An 18,701-nucleotide genomic window follows, 5' to 3' on the forward strand; every position below is an offset into this window, starting at 1 on the left:
TGGAACATGGTGGAGAGGATTCTAAGATACTTAAGAGAAGCGCCAGGACAAGGTGTATGGATGGCTTGCAACAAGAACACTGAGGTGATAGGATACTGTGATGCAGATTGGGCTGGAGATAGAGTAGACAGAAGGTCAACCACCGGTTATTGTACATTCATTGGAGGGAATCTTGTCACTTGGAAGAGCAAGAAACAGAAAGTAGTATCTTGTTCAAGCGCAGAAGCAGAGTACAGATCAATGAGGAAGCTAACCAGTGAGCTTATCTGGATAAAGGGGCTTTTAGGCGACTTGGGAATTGAGATCACCTCTCCCATGACCATGCACTGTGACAACCAAGCCGCAATACACATTGCATCCAACTCAGTCTTTCATGAAAGGACAAAGCACATAGAAGTAGACTGCCACAAGGTCAGACAAGCAGTGGAGCAGCAAGTGATTCTCCCATGTTATACAAGAAGTGCGGATCAGCTGGCTGACATCTTCACCAAGGCGGCCAGTAGCAAAGTTTGTGAGTCCATTCTTCCAAGACTTGGACTCATAAACCTTCCATGTCAATGATCTCCTCACCGTGGAGTATTCTACTCTTTTTCCTTTGCTTGGTTTTTATCCCAAGTGGTTTTTCCAAGAAAAGGTTTTAATGAGGGAATACTTCATGGCTTTCCAAGCTTGACACTCACTACTGTCAAGCTTGAGGGGGAGTGTTGACATGAAGAATTAAACAAAGGGAAGTAGTGGAGGAAGTGGGAGAAGTGGCCATATCACTTACCAAATGGGGAGGAGTGGCTAGTCCACTACTAGTTAGTGGAGGAAGTGGGAGGAGTGGCCATATCACTTACCAAATGGGGAGGAGTGGCTAGTCCACTACTAGTTATTTAGTCTTCCACCATTGAGTGCTTATTGCTTTTGTTTCCTTTAAATACACCATGTATGTTACACAATTAAACACACAATTCAATACAAACATTTCTTTCATTCTCTCAATCTCACAAATCCTCTCATTCTCTTAAATTCTCAAATTTCTCTTCTCTCTCAAATACTTACGGTTACTTCACTCCTTTTTTACTTTGTTTGTGTGCTTCATCACGGTTAAAACACTTAGAAGCTCTCATAATCCCACAAATTATCAGAATACTCCCAGAGAGTTTGTTGTTCCTCAGGTCAAGTATCTCCACGTTTGCTAGCTGTGTGTCTGAAATTTCTCCTGATAAATCATTGTCTTGGAGGAGCAACACTACTCCATTTCTAGAGTTGTGGTGTGGAGGTATGCCCCCAGATAAATTGTTTGTGGAGAGATCAAGTAGCTGAAGATTAGAGTTATTAAACAAAGATGTAGGTATGCTACCATCCAGCAAGTTGTTTGCTATCAGCAGTGCGGTTAAGGATGGAAGCTCCCCGATCCAGCTTGGAACAACACCTGTGAGGTTGTTGTTTGAAATGTCAAGAAGTGACAAGTTTCTCAAGCTTTGCAAACCTTGTCCAATCTTTCCTGTGAAAAGATTGTTCTCCATGAACAGCCCCAAAATATTAGTAAATATGGGTGGTTCATGAAAAATCTCTCCACTTAGTTTGTTGTGTGATAGCTTCAAGATTGCCATGGAATCACAACCGTTTAGAAAACTTCTTGGTAGCTCCCCATGGAAACTGTTGCGAGACAGATCCATATATTCAATATTCTTCATGTTACCTAGAGAAGATGGTAGAGTTCCTTGAAAGCCGTTCTTGGAGATATTCATGTACCGCAGATGAGGAAGTATCCACCCAATGTTCTCAGGAAGAAGATGATTAAGTTTATTAACAGACACATCCAGGAAAAGAAGACGGTGAGCGTACTCGGGTAGATGAAAGCTTGTAAAGGAGTTGTTCTGTAGAAGCAACACTTTGAGTTTCCTGTTGTTCTCCAACAGCCAGGAAGGAAAATTTCCAGAAATGTTATTGTCAGAGAGATCAACATGGCGCAACTCCTTCTGGTGTAGGAGAAACTGAGGAACCTTTTCCAAGTTGCAAGATTGTAGTGCGATAACATCGAACTGAAACTTTGGCTTCCAAGAACTATCAGACACTACTTGAAGTGAGTTGGATTTTGAGCAGAGTTTCAACACACTAAGGTTTGAAATATTGGTTAGGGAACCAAGTGAGAAGAAGCCTTCGAAGTCGTTATCAAACAATGACAAATACTCGAGGGACTTAAGGCTACCAAGAGAAGGTGGTAACTTCCCAGTCAATTGGTTAGATGAGAGATCAAGAACTCTTAGGCCACTCAAGTGAGTTAAGCATAAGGGAAACTGACCTACAAGTTTGTTGTGACTGAGATCTAACTCTTGCATATTCCTCAGCTCGCAAATCCCTATGGTAATCAAACGCAGAAGGTTTGGTCACTTAACGTGAATTCAATGACAATTATAAAGGAAACTTGCCTTTCAATTCTGTTGAGCCAGAAAATTCGTTGTCACTTAAATCCAGAGCTTTCAGCTTTCTCATGTCAGATAACTCTGCCAAAAGACAAAGCCACAAAAAGCTATGATATGAACCAATCCAATAATTAAAATTTCCAGACCTGAAAAGAAAGACAACCATGCATGGACAACTACCTTGAAGTGGTATGGAGCCATTGAATCTGTTTCTACTCAGGTCGAGAAGTTCCAAGTTTGACAAATCTCTAAATTCTGAAAGGGATTCCAACGAGTATATAAATTATACAAAGATGAAATTATGACATACAATGATTATAAACTGAATCAAGCCAACAGAAGAGGCATCATCAGTGAATAAGTAATTCAAGATTCAAAATATGAGCTTATTTAAGAATGGAGAAGTATACCTTTAACTGGCAAAGAGCCACCCATGTTGTTGGACCTTAGAAACAGATTTGTGAGTGTTGTAGCCGCATTAAGAAAAGGAAATATGCTGTTATTGAATTTATTTGAGGATAAATCCAAAATCTTCAGGTTTCTTAATTTTCTCAAGCTGTTATAACCTGCAAATGAGAAGCTTAATAAGTCATGCTAGGTATTAACTGAAGCTGTTTCACTTTCCAAAACGTCTGCAATCACTTTTCATAAATTTTAACGTGAAGGGAATGAAAGTGCGTTATGATGTGACTGGAACATGCAGCATGGGTACACAAACATCAAAGTAAATTCATAAAACGAGAAAAAAATCTAAGAACCATACTATCAGATGGTATAAACACTTCCAAGTTTTAAGAATTAAAACAATAATAACTAATAAATTGACACAACATATAAAAGTGAATTTTGCATGCAAACTCAATATTTTGTTGTCCAAAATATATAGATTTCTTTTAGTACAGTGGGTTTTGCATCTAAACGCAAAATATCAAACTAGTCAAACGAGCAACGTTTGGTGTATTTACACCAACGATAGATGACCTCTTACGTAAGGCAAACATCAAAGCTCCAATAAAACACAAATTGTTAAAACTTAGCCACAAGGGAAAGCGCAGTGTACCTTCAACATCATCAAACAAGCCATTGAATTTGTTCAATGCTTCCCCGGATAAGTTGAGACTTCGAACATCTTCAAAGGGATGCAGCAAAGAGAGATTTAGTAGAGAGTTCTCTTTGAGCTTCAATCCACCAAAGGCAATCTCGGTAACCCGTCTGCTTGTACCACTGCACTTAAGGCCCTCCCAAAGGCAGCAATCGCTCTTTGTGTCATTACTCCAAGTTGGACGAACAGAGTTTGATTCCTCTTCTATACTCAGTGAGATCAGGTACTTCTTGAGCTCCAACAAAGCGTTCCTTTCTTTCTCGGTACAGCTTTTGTATCCATGTAGCTGTCCCATAAGAAGCATCAGTATCACCCATATCAGGTTTTGGCTCAAACACATTTTCACTTCGACAGCAAAAATATTGTAAAGTAAAATAAAAGAAGCAACAGTAGGAAACTCAACCACTGTGGGAATGTGAATTTTATAAGAATATAAATTACCTCCACACTTATAAGAATTTAAAAGTCATCATTGATTCACAAAGTTCAACGACGAAAACAGTGTGTCCTTTAGCCGTCGCGACGAAGGAAAACACTTAAAGTCGTATGATCAACATTGGTTAGTTTGACTTGTATAAGACTCGTTTTGCCTGCGACTTCTAACCTTTGAAAATACAATTAAATATTTCACAAAAATTTCTTAGAAATATATTAATTTTTAATATAACTAAATTATGTAACTAAATTTAATGTTTAAAATATTAGATCAATAACAGGGGATGCCAAGTGTTACTGTTACTAGAGTAATCTAATGAGTTTCTTAATGGTAACCATGAAATAAAATTAACTGAATCAAAATAGATGGAATAAGATGAATAAAATTAGTTTAAAACGTTCATTTATTCATTCATAATCAAAATTGTAGAAAAATAATTATAAATGTTTTTCTTTGTATTTTTTTTGGGAATGTTTGTAGAATTATCAATTGGTGAAAAACTATGAAAATTAATGGAATAAGTCAATCCACATCATTTTATTCTAAAAATCAACAATCAAAATACCTTATGAAAAACATTTCTCACAATTTTCAGTTTCTCTCTTTTTTCTATTATTATTTTAAGAGAAATAAGATGATTTCTTAAATATATGATGGGTACTTTTGAATTCTGCTGAACAACCGCTAAGCCTAACGGAGTAACGGTCACGAAACTGCTGATGTGGCTCTATTGGATTAGGTGCTTAGGAGTTGACAATTGCCACAACCAGAACTAAACGCTGTCGTTCCAATGGCATTAGTTTTGTCTTCGGAGAAGTGGTCAGCATCCTTTTACTTGGACCAAGCTCAGGACAGTGACTGGTCACCAAATAGAAGAATATTAATTTGAGAAAAAAAATGTTTTCCTTTCACAAACTAACCACAAACCAGTTTCAAGAAATGTTGAAAGCATTACGTCTATTCAAAGATAGAGCAGTTAACAGGAAAAAAAAAAAATCAAAGACAAGACAAACAGCACATGAGTGAGAACCAAACACATTAAGACATTTTGGTATCACACCTGATAAACAGTTGTGAGAAAGATTGAGAGCATAAGGTTCTAGAAGACCTTAGCTCTACTAGAACCGCATAGATATAGACTGACTGTAAGGCGTATAAGCTTCAAGTTGATCAAATCTTAATTCATAAAATCTGAGTCCAACAAGTATAAGAATGATACAAATTGACTGTAAGACAAAAACTGAATAAATTTTAAAAAAGATGGATCACCAATGAATAGGTTTATGCACTTATGCTAGTTACAAAAGGGAAATCACATGTTTAATGTTGTTAATCTGAAGAAACAAGAAACAGAGTTGTGAGCGATTTTGCGGCATTATGGAAAGGAAAGATGCTGTGGTTGAATTCATTTGAAGTGAGATTTAGAGTCCCTAGGTTTTTTAATCTCGTAGGCTATGATAACCTGCAAAGCATATAACATGATATCATATCTAATCACTTATGATAAGTTCTTGTGTTTACAGATGAAGGCCCTTCACGTTTGACAGGAGTGTAGTGGCCATCATATGTGATTGCAGCAGGGCACACATATAACAGCAAGTTAATGCAGAATTTGAAATTGTGAACTAAGATTCAGTCCATTAGGTTAAATGAAACACAGAGGATTCTCAACCTTCTGTTGGCAAAAGGGTAGCTTTTTATACCTTAGCTAAACAAAAAGATGTTCAAGTTCTAGGTCAAATCCACAACACATATACTTACAGAAAGACAGAGAGGACTCAAGCTTTTTCCTTGATAAGGAATATCCAAGAACTGAGCTGAAACGATTTTAAGACAACATACTTTTCAAAGATACCGTGAAAGCATCGACAAGGCGGAGCCATGCTCGACACCAAGGACAATCGAAGTATACCAGTACAAGAATGCCTACCAGCGCAACCACATAAAATGAAAACGTACTCCAATAGAATGCCAACATGTCAATAGCATCTTCATCTCTTCCATTATCTCGTTCTCCTGAGCTTGTATTGTTGTTCCCTGATTGGATGACGAAACTAGGAAACTGCAGTAGAGGATTCCCAAGGAATGAGTCTTTTTCAAAGGTTGTAAGTTGTCCCGTCGATGGTATCACACCGGTAATGAGAGGGTTATATGAGATGTTGAACTTACTCATCGCACTCAAGTCATTCAAACTCGTTGGAAAGTTTCCTGAGAAATTGTTGGAAGACAGATCAAGATTCTGCAGATTATATATATTTCCAATTTCTTTAGGAATCTGGCCTGAGAACTTGTTTCTGGTCAGGTTAAGAAACGCCAAAGGCAATAGTCCAATCTCTATAGGCAGTTTCCCTTCAAACTCATTGAACCCCAAATGAAGCATACTCAACTTCTTCATCTGAGATATATTTGCCGTAACCTCACCGGATAGCTTGTTTCCACTGAGCTGAAGATAGCCTGAAACATCAAGGGGGCCCACTATAGAACCAGCAGGGCATACAGGAAATATACATTTCCCTTTAAGAACATGGTTCCACAGGGTTCTGCAACTCCTTTTTGTAAGACTTTCCAATCCAAATATGAAAGGAGGGAACTCTGCAGGAATCCATCTCCTCATCACCAAGCATTCACCGGAACCAGAGATTGTGTTGTCCATGGTTCGCCTATTCACTTCAAACGTTGGAAAAGGATTGCTACCCATTTTAGTCAATTCATGATGGAATCCACCAGAGAGCTGGTTGTTTGCCACGTTTAACCACAATAGACTCGAGCAGTTTCCAATCTCGCGAGGTATTTCTCCTGACAGAGAGTTATTTGCAAGCATAAGCCACAAAAGAGATGTCAACTTTCCAAAAGAAGCTGGTATTGAACCGGTCAGCCTGCTAAAAGAGAGATCAAGTGCTTGAAGCCGTGGCATGTTCCCATATTCGCGTGGTATATCGCCGCTGAAGTTATTATAAGCAAGAACCAAAAACATCAAACTCTGGGAGATTTCAGCAGGCAACCGGCCTGAAAAGTTGTTGTAGCTAAGATCTAGCCTTGAAAGATTAGGTAACGTGAGGATGTTAGAAGAATAGAGACCTCCAACGTATGAGTTCCCATACAGAACTAGATACTCTACTTGAGTGAACCTCCCGAATATTTCCTGTAGCTCTCCTCCAAAGTTGTTTCTGCTCAAGTCCAGAAACACCAAGTTGCTCAAGTTCAGGAGAGTTTCCGGTATGTCTCGAGAAAACTCATTCTTCCCAAAGTACAAACCTCTGAGAGATGATATGGATCCTATCTCAGCTGGAATGTTTCCTGTGAAGTTGTTTCCCCACAGATCCAATACATTCAGGTTCTGACAATTTAAAACTTGTCCCGGAAACTCCCCGACAAAACCGTTCCCAGACAAATCCAACACTTGCAAATTGCAGTTCCCCCTGAACATGAAAGCTGAGATATTCCCGGAGAGACGATTCCCAGAAACTGAAAACTTGACCAGCCTCCTAAAACCAGCCCATATCCCTCCACTGAATCTATTGTATCTCAAGTCGACATACTTCAGATACCTACACTCATTGAAGATGTCATCTATTCTGCCACTAAAGTTATTGGTCGATAGATTTGCAACAACCAGGCGATTGCAGAGCGTTGGGAAGGTGGAGTGAATGTCGCCTGCAATTTGATTCACCGATAGATCAAGAACCTCAAGATTGGATAGCCCGGAAAAGCTAAGCTCCTCTTCAATGATGTTAAGAGAAAGATTCAGATGCTTTAAGTTGTGGCAACGGTTCAGGTCATCTGGAATCGACCCTCCGATCGTGTTGTTTGATAAATCAAGAAATGCGAGCTGCGTTAAGGCTGAAAAGTTGCCGAATAAAGGACCTGAGATGGTGGAATCTCTTAGATTGATCCCTGTGATTCTACTTCTCTCAGGGGTACATGTGATCCCAGGCCATTGACACACATCTTGCTTCTCTGTTTCCCATTCATTGTACTTTCCTCGTTCGGTTGGGTTCCAAGATTCAAGGTAAGATTTAAAACTCAATAAGACCTCCCTATCACTGTCCATAGAATCTCCGGTCACTGCTGTGGCTGTCATCACAAACACAGAGAAAGCAAAATCTTAAGGTAGCTTTAAGAAAACAACAAAAACCATCAACCACGTTGTTCTACTTGTATAATATATATAATCAGTGCAAGAATGTTATCATGTTCATCACACAGAGGAGAAACAGAAACTGTTATTCATCAAAATGTAAAAGCCAGAACTGTGACCTTTATGACTTCAACTAAACAAGACTAATCCAAAAGAAAACATGACGAGCTTGGCTTATAGATTTCAATCCATTGAAGTAAGCGTCAAAGAACACATAGTATTGATTCCAACGAAAATTAATAGAGAGAAAAAAAACAGAAGGGAAGTATTATTACCGGTGATAAAAAGAAAGAGTAAGAAAGAGACCAAGCTAAGTAGTGAGTTAGAATCACCATCATCTGCCATAATCCCAGGCGATACCATCTTCTTCTAGTTTAAGTTGGTATTCAGGTTTTTCCGTATGAACAACCACAATCAACAAGAACTCAAACAATTATGTAATATTTTACAAAGTCCAAGTCTGATTTGATGAAAGCACATATAGTCGTTTGAGAAGACTTGTTTAGGTTTATGTAGAAAATTGCTCATAATCCTTTGATATGAAGGGCGTTGTCAGCATCTTTGAATTTTGATCAAAGCCATTTATTATATTATAGGAAAAGGGTTACTAGAAAACCTAACAAGTAACAAAAGATCTAACCTTTGCCATCACCACACAACGAAAAGAGTAAATCTTGCAGACAAGAAAAGTTAATGTGGTAACGACGAGAGATGCTGACCTTTTAAACGAATGCTGCCAGACAAATGACCAATCACACTCACTCAACGGTAATGCTGATGTGGATTTATCTGCCACGTCATGTTACCGCCAAAACGCAAAAGCTGCCGTCCGCCAAAAAAAAAAAAAAAAAAAAAAAAAAAAAAAAAAAATCCCTAAATCCTCAGACGAAAGAATAGAATAGCAACCATCGTTGCGTGAGGCACATCGAATCGGAGTTGGGAACAGCGATTTAGGTCGTTTTAGACCTTACAGTCGGAGATGAAAGCATCGATTGGGCGTCGAAAGTATCTTTCGTAGAGCTCCGGCGAGACTCCTAAGACTATTGAGGATGAAAGAGAGAATATGGAGGAGTACGGCGATGACAGTGATAGCGATACGCAAGAGACGGGACATCGTGGGCATTTAAGGGAATGATGACCAGAGGATTTTGTTTGCAACTTTTTTTCTCTCAGCTTGGTAAATACTAAATACTCCGTATATTATTTACCGAACACAACGAATTAACTAATTAGTTCAATTTTGATCCAAACATGTTTTTATATGAGAATTTCGGGCTTCTTACATTTCATTCTATTGAATATGATACATTTCCATTTTCACTGCAATTTAAAAAGAAAAGTTTGGGTCTTTGAATCAGTTTGTCTTTTGTTTCTGCTAACAAATGTCGTGGTTGTTGTTCATCTTACACAATGCTTACCATTGATCTGGTTATCTCTGCTTGTACCCCTGCTAAAGGAGCCAAAGCCAGTAAGTTTCCCAATCAGACTTCACGTCCGTCCTTATAACATTACACACCGAGGTATCCAATGCAGACATCCCTGAAGAAACTGCAGCTGCATACTTGGTATTACCATTAATCTTTCCTTGAGAGCAACAATAATATCCTTCTGTTTCCTTTTTGTACTTTTCATGTTTGTGGAAGTGGATCTTCCTTCTTCCTTGGAACATTTTGTTTAATCAAACTATTTGACAGAGAGCAATTGAGGAAGGTACAGACTTCATAGAAACAAATATCTTATCATCCAAAGACGGTGGTGCTTATATGTTTCCATGATGTTATCCTTGACCTAACAACCAATGTTGCGACTCACAAGGAGTTTAAAACATCACATGAGATCGTAAAACAACACACTGGCTTTTTCACTTGTAACGTTCTTTTTTGTTTCTTATACTTGAGTTGATGCATACCAATGGGTTCTTCTCAGCATAACTTGAGGAGACACTTAACAAGTATAGGTACGGAGGCACATAATTGTCCAAGAAGTGGTTGAAAATACCAATGCTTATTCTATGATACTCTTCTTGTTTGTGTATTCCTCAAAGTTGTTATCTTTCTACTAAAAGTTACTGTCTGATCCTTTAACTTCAGCCAAGACTGTATAAGGAATACAAGAGTACTTGAGATTATTGGAGTTGATGGACTCTTCACCAATTTCACTGGTAGCCTCCATAACTATCAAGAATGGACACCCCCATTACCTGAAAGCTTGGTCACCGGTCTGCCTGTAAGATTTCACTCTACGCCAGTCCACTCCCAGTAATCACTATTTGTGTTATTAGATCAAGTAGGGAGGATACTCGGAGAGATTATGTACTTCTTGATCGCCAAGATATATATTTATTTTCTTCTTCAACACAGTTTTAGTGTCCATGTATCTGTCAGTATCATCACCCATATCAAGTACTGGCCCAAGAACACCAAAGAGTTCAGAGTAAAGTTATTATACACGTCTTTGTCTTTGGAGACCACTTTTTTTTTTTTATAATACTCAAATAAACAAGTTAAATATACAACACATATACTTACGGAAAGACCAGAGAGGGTTCAAGCTTTTTCCTTGATAAGGAATATCCAACAACTGATCAGAAACGATTTTAAGACAACTTGCTTTTCAAAGATACTGTGAAAGCATCGACACCAAGGACAATCAAAGTATATCAGTACTAGAGTGCCTATCAGCGCAACCACATAAAATGAAACAGTACTCCAACAGAAAGCCAACATGTCGATAGCAGATTCATCGTCTTCTTCCTCTTCTCTTCCATTATCTCGTTCTCCTGAACTCGAATTGTTGTTCCCTGGTTGGTTAAAGAAACTAGGAAGCTGCAGCAGAGGATTTCCTAGAAAGGAGTCTTTTCCAAAGGTTGCAAGCTGTCCCCTAGATGGTATCACACCATGTATGAAAGGGTTATACGAGATGTTGAACTTACTCATCTCATTCAAGTCATTCAAACTCGTTGGAAAGTTTCCAGAGAAATTGTTGTAAGACAGATCAAGATTCTGCAGATTATATATATTTCCGATTTGTTGAGGAATCTGGCCTGAGAACTTGTTTCTGGTCAGGTTAAGAAACACAAGAGGCAATTGTCCAATCTCTATAGGCAGTTTCCCTTCAAACTCATTGAACCCTAAATGAAGCATACTCAACTTCTTCATCTGAGATATATTTGCAGGAACCTCGCCGGACATCTTGTTTCCGCTGAGCTGAAGATAGCCTGAAACATCGAGGGGACCCACAGTAGAACCAGGAGGGCATACAGGAAATATACATTTCCCTTCACGAACATGGTCCCACAGGCTTCTGCAACTCCTTTTTGTAAGACTTTCCAATCCAAATATGAAAGGAGGGAACTCTGCAGGAATCCATCTCTTCATCACCAAGCATTCACCGGAACCAGCAACTATGTAGTCCTCGCTTTGCCGGTTCACTTCAAACGTTGGGGTAGGATTGCTACCCATATTAGTCAGTTCAGGATAGAGTCCACCAGAGAGCTGGTTGTTCGCCACGTTCAGCCACAATAGACTCGAGCAGTTTCCAATCTCGCGTGGGATTTCTCCTGACAGAGAGTTATTTGCAAGCATAAGCCACAAAAGAGATGTCAACTTTCCAAACGAAGCTGGTATTGAACCAGTCAGCCTGTTAAACGAGAGATCAAGTGCTTGAAGCCCCGGCATGTTCCCATACTTACGTGGTATATCGCCGCTGAAGTTATTATAAGCAAGAATCAAGAATGTCAAATTCTGGGAGATTTCAGATGGTAGCCGGCCTGAAAAGTTGTTGTAGCTAAGATCTAGCCTTGAAAGATTAGGTAACGTGAGGATGTTAGACGAATAGATGCCTCCAACGTATGAGTTCCCATACAGAACTAGATACTTTACTTGAGTGAATCTCCCGAATATTTCCTGTACATCTCCTCCAAAGTTGTTTCTGCTTAAGCCCAGAAACACCAAGTTGCTCAAGTTCAGGAGAGTTTCCGGTATGTCTCGATAAAACATATTATTTCCCAAGTGCAAACCTCTGAGAGATGATATGGATCCTAACTCAGCCGGAATGTTTCCCCTGAAGTTGTTTCCCCACAGATCCAACACATTCAGGTTCTGACAATTCGAAACTTGTCCCGGAAACTCCCCGACAAAACCATTCCCAGACAAATCCAACACTTGCAAATTGCACTTCCCCCTGAACATGAAAGCTGAGATATTCCCGGAGAGACGATTCCCAGAAACTGAAAACTTGACCAGCCTCCTAAAACCAGCCCATATCCCTCCACTGAATCCATTGTATCTCAAGTCGACATACTTCAGATACCTACACTCATTGAAGATATCATCTATTCTGCCACTAAAGTTATTGGTCGATAGATTTGCAACAACCAAGCTGTTGCATATCAATGGGAAGGTAGAGTGAACATCACCGGAAATTTTATTCACCGACAGATCAAGAACCTCGAGATTCGATAGCCCTGATAAGCTAAGCTCCCCACCAATGATGTTATGAGAAAGATTCAGATGCTTTAATCTGTGGCAACGGCTCAAGTCATCTGGAATCGACCCTCCGATCGTGTTACTTGATAAATCGAGAAATGTGAGCTGCGTTAAGGCGGAGAAGTTACCGAATATCGGACCTGAGATGGTGGAACCCCTAAGACTGATCCCTGTGACTCTACTTCCCTCAGGAGTACATGTGATCCCAGGCCATTGACACACTTCTTGCTTCTCTGTATCCCATTCATTGTACTTTCCTCGTTCTGTTGGGTTCCAAGATTCAAGGTAAGATTTAAAGTTCAATAAGACTTGGCTATCACTGTCCAGAGAATCTCCGGTCACCGCTGTTGCTGTCATGGACACACAGAAAGAAAAATCTTAAGATAGCTTTAAGAATAAAGCAAAAAATCATCAACCACGTCGTTCTACTTTTATTATACTCCATATAATAAGTGCAAGAATGTTATCATGTTCATCAAACAGAGGAAATATTGGAAACTGTTACTCATTAATAACACAATGTAAAACGCAGAATATTGATAATTATTGAACTCCATGACTTCAAGTATACAACACAAATTCAGAACAAATTAAACATGTCGAGCTTGGCATGGCTTATAGATTCCAATCCATTGAAGTAAGCATCAAAGAAACACATACTCAAACGAAAATTAACAGAGAGAGAAACAGAAGTGAAGTACTACCGGTGATCAAAAGAAAGAGTAAGAAAGAGACCAAGCTAAGTAGCGAGTTAGAATCAGCATCTGCCATAATCCCAGGCGATACCATCTTCTTCTAGTTTAAGTTGGTATTCAGGTTTTTCCGTATGAACAACCGCAACCACAACTCAAACAAGTATGTAATGTTTTACAAAGTCCAAGTCTCATTTAATGAAAGCACTTATAGTCGTTTGAGAAGACTTGTTTAGGTCTATGTAGAAAATTGCTCATAAACATAATCCTTTGATGTGCAGGGCAGGGCAGGGCGTTGCCAGCATCTTTCACTTTGGTCAAACCCATTTATTATAGGAAAAAGGCTTACAAGTAACAAAAGATCTAAACCTTTACCATCACCACAGGCTTATCTAAATTATGACAACGAAGAGTAAATCTTAGACAGACAAAAAAAAAAAAAAAAAAAAAAAAAAAAAAGGTTATGTGGCAACGAGAGTTGCTGCTGACCTTTAGACGAATGCTGCCAAACAAATGACTCACTCAACGGTAATGCTGATGTGGCTTTACCTGCCACGTCATGTTACCGCCAAAAAGCAAACGCAAGAGCCCTAAATCCTCTCACACGAAAGAATAAAACAGCGACCATCGTTGCGTGCGGCGCAGCGAATCGGAGTTGGGAACAGCGATTTAGGTCGCCGTTTTAGACATTGGATCGGAGATGGAAGGGGCGTCGAAAGTATCTTTGGTAAAGAGCTCCGGCGAGACTCCGAAGAATATGTATGAGGAGGATGAAAGAGAGAATATAGTGATGGGAATAAACGCGGATACGAACATATTGTGTAGGTCGAAAATGAAAAAGGGATGACTAGAAGATTTTTGTTTGCAATTTTTTCTTTCTTTCTTTCGATTCTATTTGGAGTACTAGTGTATTATTTTGGGAGAGGCCATTTCAGAAAAATTACAGAACACGACCAATTAACTAATTAATTTAATCTATGATCAGCAAAAACAAAATTAACTAATTAATTTAATCTCTGCTCCAAATAGAATCGAAAGAGAGTGATGCAAGTACAACAACAAGCATTGTCATATAGGCTGCAGCAGCAGTAGAAGGATACCATGTCGATTGTGTTTCCATCATCTTCCAGTTCATTACCTGGTCCTTGAACGTTATTAATGTTGCAGCTTTTGTTGGTTGGTTTTCCACACAGAAGAGGGTTGCCTAAGTAGCTCGTTGCATCAAAGGTGCTTGAATGTCCTCCTTGTGGAATGACTCCTGATAAGTTGTTGTATGAGACTTCGAAGACCCCAAGATTGCTCAGCTCTGTTACTTGTGCTGGGATCTCGCCATGCAATCTGTTGAAGGAAAGATCAAGACTTTCTACATTCTTTAGACCTGAAAAACTTCTTGGTATCTCTCCTGATAAATAGTTACGAGAGAGATTGAGAGCATGCAGTTTTAGAAGACTTCCAAGCTCTGCTGGGATCTCACCGCTGAACTCATTCTGGGAGAGATCTAATCCACAAAGTTCTAGGAGATTTCCACCCATATATGAATCATATCTGTGTTTTGTGGGGAACTCAATTTTAGTCCGGACGCCTGCCAAATTGTCCATACTAAACTCTTCTAGCACAACCAGAGATTTAAAATATACACCGATGTTATTTTCTATGTGCACCAGACTAGGACTAACGATCGTATAACCATTATAATAACCAAAGCTGAAATCAAAATCATTTGATGTGTCCTCTTTCCCCGAACCAAATGATATATTGCTAAGACATGAAGGTATGGACCCACTCAATCCGTGTCAGCAAGATCCAGAAGGTGAATATTGATCCCGTAAGATTGTTGTCTGAAATGTCAAGCATTAACAAGTATTTCAAGCTCCGCAAACCTTGTCCAATCTTTCCTGTAAATGAATTGTTATCCATAGACAGAAAAGTTACATAAGTGAAGTTCGCTGGCTCATTTTGCTGATTTCAGGAAGTATCAAGGGGAAGAAAAGAGCATTTTGTATCAGATACTCATTTCAAGTGGCTGTTTACTCTTTATGGAGGGAGAGAAATAGCATAAAACATGGGGAGAAACCGAAGGCTATTTCATTAATGAAGAAGCTGGTTGATAAAGAAGTAAAGAACAAGCTCAGCTTACTTAGTAGACAAAGAGGTAAAGGAATGGAGGGGAGTTTACAATATTGGTTTAGTACTAGAAATTAAAAATAGTTTCTTTAACTAAAGGATAGTAAAGTTTTATTATTGTCTACACTTGATGTAAAAAGGTTTTTTTGATGAATAAAATTTAACATTCATTCAAAAAAAAAAAAAACAAAAGTTTGCTGGCTCTGGAAAAACCTCTCCACTTAGTTTGTTATGTGAAAGCTTTAAGATTAAGATGGAATAACACCCCTTTACAAAACTTCTTGGTAGCTTTCCATAGAAACTATTGTGAGATATGTCCAGATGTTCAAGACTTTTCATGTTCCCCATAGAAACTGGCAGATTTCCTTGAAAATTGTTCTTCGATATATTCATATATCGTAAATGAGGAAGTATCCACCCGATGTTCTCAGGAAAGAGATTACTGAATTCATTCATTGACAAATCCAAGAAAAGCAAATTCCGAGCAGATTTTGGTAGCTGAAAGTTCGCAAAAAAGTTATTTTGTAGAAGCAAAGCTTCAAGTTTTGAGTTGTTAGCCAACAGCCATGAAGGAAAATTTTCAGCTATTTTATTGTTAGAGAGATCAACATGACGCAAATCCTTCTGGTATAGAATAATATAAGGAACCTTTACCAAGTTGCAAGATCGTAGTGTAATAACACTCAACTGAAATTTTGGCCTCCAAGAATAAAATAAGGAACCTTTACCAAACAACGACAAATACTCAAGGGATTCAAGGTTACCAAGAGAAGACGGTATTGTACCAGTCAGTTGGTTTGATGAAAGATCAAGAACTAACTCGAAGTCCAGTCAAGTTGGTTAAACATAAGGGAAAATGTCCTACTAGTTTGTTTTGACTGAGATCGAGCTCCTGCAGATTCGTCAGTTTGCAAATCCCTGGTGTGATCAAATGCAGAACTTTTTTAGATTTCAGCCATATCTTTTTTATAAGAACGGTGAAATAAGAAATGTTTGAGCAAACTTGCCTTGCAATCCCATCGAGCCAAAAAAATTATTACCCCTTAGACCCAGAGCTTTTAGATTCCTCAAGGAAGATAACTCTGTCATAAGAAGGAAAGAACCTTTAAAAACATCCATGCTCATCTCAACGATAACACGAACCCATTAAAAGTTTTAGTATGCAGCCGTTTAATCAACCGAAATTTCTACCCCAAATATTAATGGACTTCTGAGCTACCTTGTATTGGTATGGAGTCATTAAATCCGTTCCAACTCATGTCCAGTACTTCCAAGTTGGTTAAGTCTCTAAGTTCTGAAGGAAGTCCAACAAATATAAGAATGCTACAGCTTGAATGTAAGGCATAAAGTTATTACAATAACAATAAACGGAATCGAACTAACAAATGAGACATCATCAACTAGTAGTAGGCTGTGCAAGATATCCACCTCATCACAAATGGGAAAACACACCTTTAATAGGAACATGGCCATCCATGTTGTTGGCGAGAAGAAATAATTTTGTAAGTGATGTAGCAGCATTAAGAAAAGGGAAGATGCTATTATTGAAATTATTTGAAGTGAAATCCAGAATCTCCAGGTTTCTTAGTCTCCTTAGGCTTTTATAACCTGAAAAATCAAGTCTTGTTGATTAAGTATACTGTATACATATAGAATAGCTTTATCAAATATTTTCAAAAAAGTTAAAACCACATTTAGTCTGCTCTAGATGCAAATGAAAATGGAGTTTGGAAGAAAATATGAGGAATGGTTGGTAATTTTATGCTATATGGCATAGACATCAGCAAGTTAGTTGTAACAGAGAAATGTTATTTTTTTGATTTGGTCAAAAAATTTGTTAATAGGAAAAAAAAACAAGTACCATAGTTCTAATAAACAGTATCGACCTTGAAGAATTTGAACAAAGCTATAAGACTAAAAAGGAAACACTGGGAGCAGCCTAGTATACCTTCCACATCATCAAACAAGCCACTGAATCCAGTTATCTCCAGACTTCGGACCTCTTCGAAGGGATGCAGCAAAGAAAGATTTAGGAGAGAACTCTCTTTGAGGTTCATATAACCAAAGGCAATCTCAGTCACCCGTCTACTTGAACGATTGCACTTAACTTCTTCCCACCGGCAGCAATCGCTCTTTGTGTCATTGGTCCAAGTAGGCAGAACAGAGTTGGATTCCTCTTCTGTAGCAATTGATATCATGTATTTCTTGAGCTCGAACAAAGCCAACCTTTCTTTTTGAATGCAACTTTCGCATCCGTGTATCTGCCCCAGCAGTATCATCACCCAAATCAGGTTCTGACCCATGTACACCTTCCCTTTCGTTGGATTGAACATTAAAACTCTTGTCTGTCGCCCAAAAACAGATATTAAGAAAATGGACTGTAGATTTTAATCCCAAAATTACCTCCATGTTTATATAAGCATTAGAACTGTTGCTTTACAATTGGAAAAGCCAAGTTGCGTAAGAAAATTTAGTTAGAAAGTCAAATAGTCAATATTACCTATGGTAATACACACTCATATCTCTTCATATTTAAACCAAAAGAAATCAGATGATATACTTGTAGACTATAAACAACAGTTCAAGGTCTTTGCAGAGAATACTTATATTATAATATAATGTGTGAATGACTGGTCAGCATCTTTTACTTCGACAAAGCTTTATTATACTATATTACTATCATATGATTTTGCTTGTAAGTTGACAGATTGTAAGATAATATATTTTTTTCTAAATCACTGTTGAATATTTGCAGGTCAAGTGGGCCTGGAGGTAAGAGATTTGAGGATAAAATTGTGGATACTCTTAAGAAGTATGTGAACGAAGGCGCATATTTGTCCGAGAAATGGTTGAAAAAACATTGCTTATTTAATCATTTTCCCCATCTTCACACGTGTACATATATATCAAACTTGATAGCCTCACCTAAAGTCCTTTTAATAGAAGATGGTACCATGCCAATCCTCTGATCCTCTTCTTGTTTGTGTATTCCTTAAAGTTCTTATCCTTCTACTAATGATACGTCTGTTAAATCTAAATAGACATACGTAGAGATCACGTTACATACCTACTTCAGCTACATTAAGGAGTATGTGGTGGGATTGGACCATGGAAGCAGGATACAACTGTTCCAGTAACGAACAACTACATATTTGGTCAAAAGAGCTCACGCTCATAATCTACAGGTAGGATTTAAGATTCTTCCTGAGATTGAGAGAGTCAGTAAAACATTGCTATTAACTTCTTGAATGATACAATTTCAGGTGCATGCATACAAACAAGCACAGGAATGAAAACGAGTACATACACTT

The 18,701-nt window shown here is 38.4% G+C and overlaps 2 protein-coding genes, 1 long non-coding RNA gene and 2 pseudogenes across 4 annotated transcripts; 1 reads left to right on the forward strand and 4 right to left on the reverse strand.

The window, feature by feature from the left end:
- Window positions 1-889: 889 nt before the first annotated feature.
- LOC106440697 (receptor-like protein 15) lies at window positions 890-2,327 on the reverse strand. The gene has a single exon (XM_013882429.3). The coding sequence runs from the start codon at window positions 2,325-2,327 to the stop codon at window positions 1,047-1,049; it is 1,281 nt and encodes a 426-aa protein (XP_013737883.3). The 3' UTR covers window positions 890-1,046.
- LOC106440695 (probable LRR receptor-like serine/threonine-protein kinase At1g74360) lies at window positions 890-8,945 on the reverse strand. 2 transcript variants are annotated; one of them, XM_013882427.3, is made up of 2 exons: window positions 8,807-8,945; window positions 890-8,023 (listed from the first exon to the last, which is right to left on the reverse strand). In XM_013882427.3, the coding sequence occupies exon 2, from the start codon at window positions 7,998-8,000 to the stop codon at window positions 5,778-5,780; it is 2,223 nt and encodes a 740-aa protein (XP_013737881.1). In that variant the 5' UTR covers window positions 8,001-8,023; window positions 8,807-8,945; the 3' UTR covers window positions 890-5,777. The 2 variants fall into 2 exon arrangements, with proteins under 2 accessions (XP_013737881.1, XP_013737880.1); XM_013882426.3 differs by lacking the exon at window positions 8,807-8,945 and adding an exon at window positions 8,363-8,800.
- An 87-nt stretch (window positions 8,946-9,032) lies between these two features.
- Window positions 9,033-10,557, forward strand: LOC106440698. The gene is made up of 3 exons (XR_002657789.2): window positions 9,033-9,264; window positions 9,544-9,652; window positions 9,782-10,557. It is a non-coding gene; the product is annotated as an uncharacterized LOC106440698 (long non-coding RNA).
- Window positions 10,558-10,631: 74 nt separating this feature from the next.
- LOC106440696 lies at window positions 10,632-13,705 on the reverse strand (annotated as a pseudogene).
- Window positions 13,706-15,194: 1,489 nt separating this feature from the next.
- On the reverse strand, window positions 15,195-18,682 carry LOC106442700 (annotated as a pseudogene).
- Window positions 18,683-18,701: the final 19 nt, after the last annotated feature.

Source organism: Brassica napus, chromosome C2 (assembly GCF_020379485.1).
Source record: "Brassica napus cultivar Da-Ae chromosome C2, Da-Ae, whole genome shotgun sequence".
NCBI lineage: Eukaryota > Viridiplantae > Streptophyta > Magnoliopsida > Brassicales > Brassicaceae > Brassica > Brassica napus.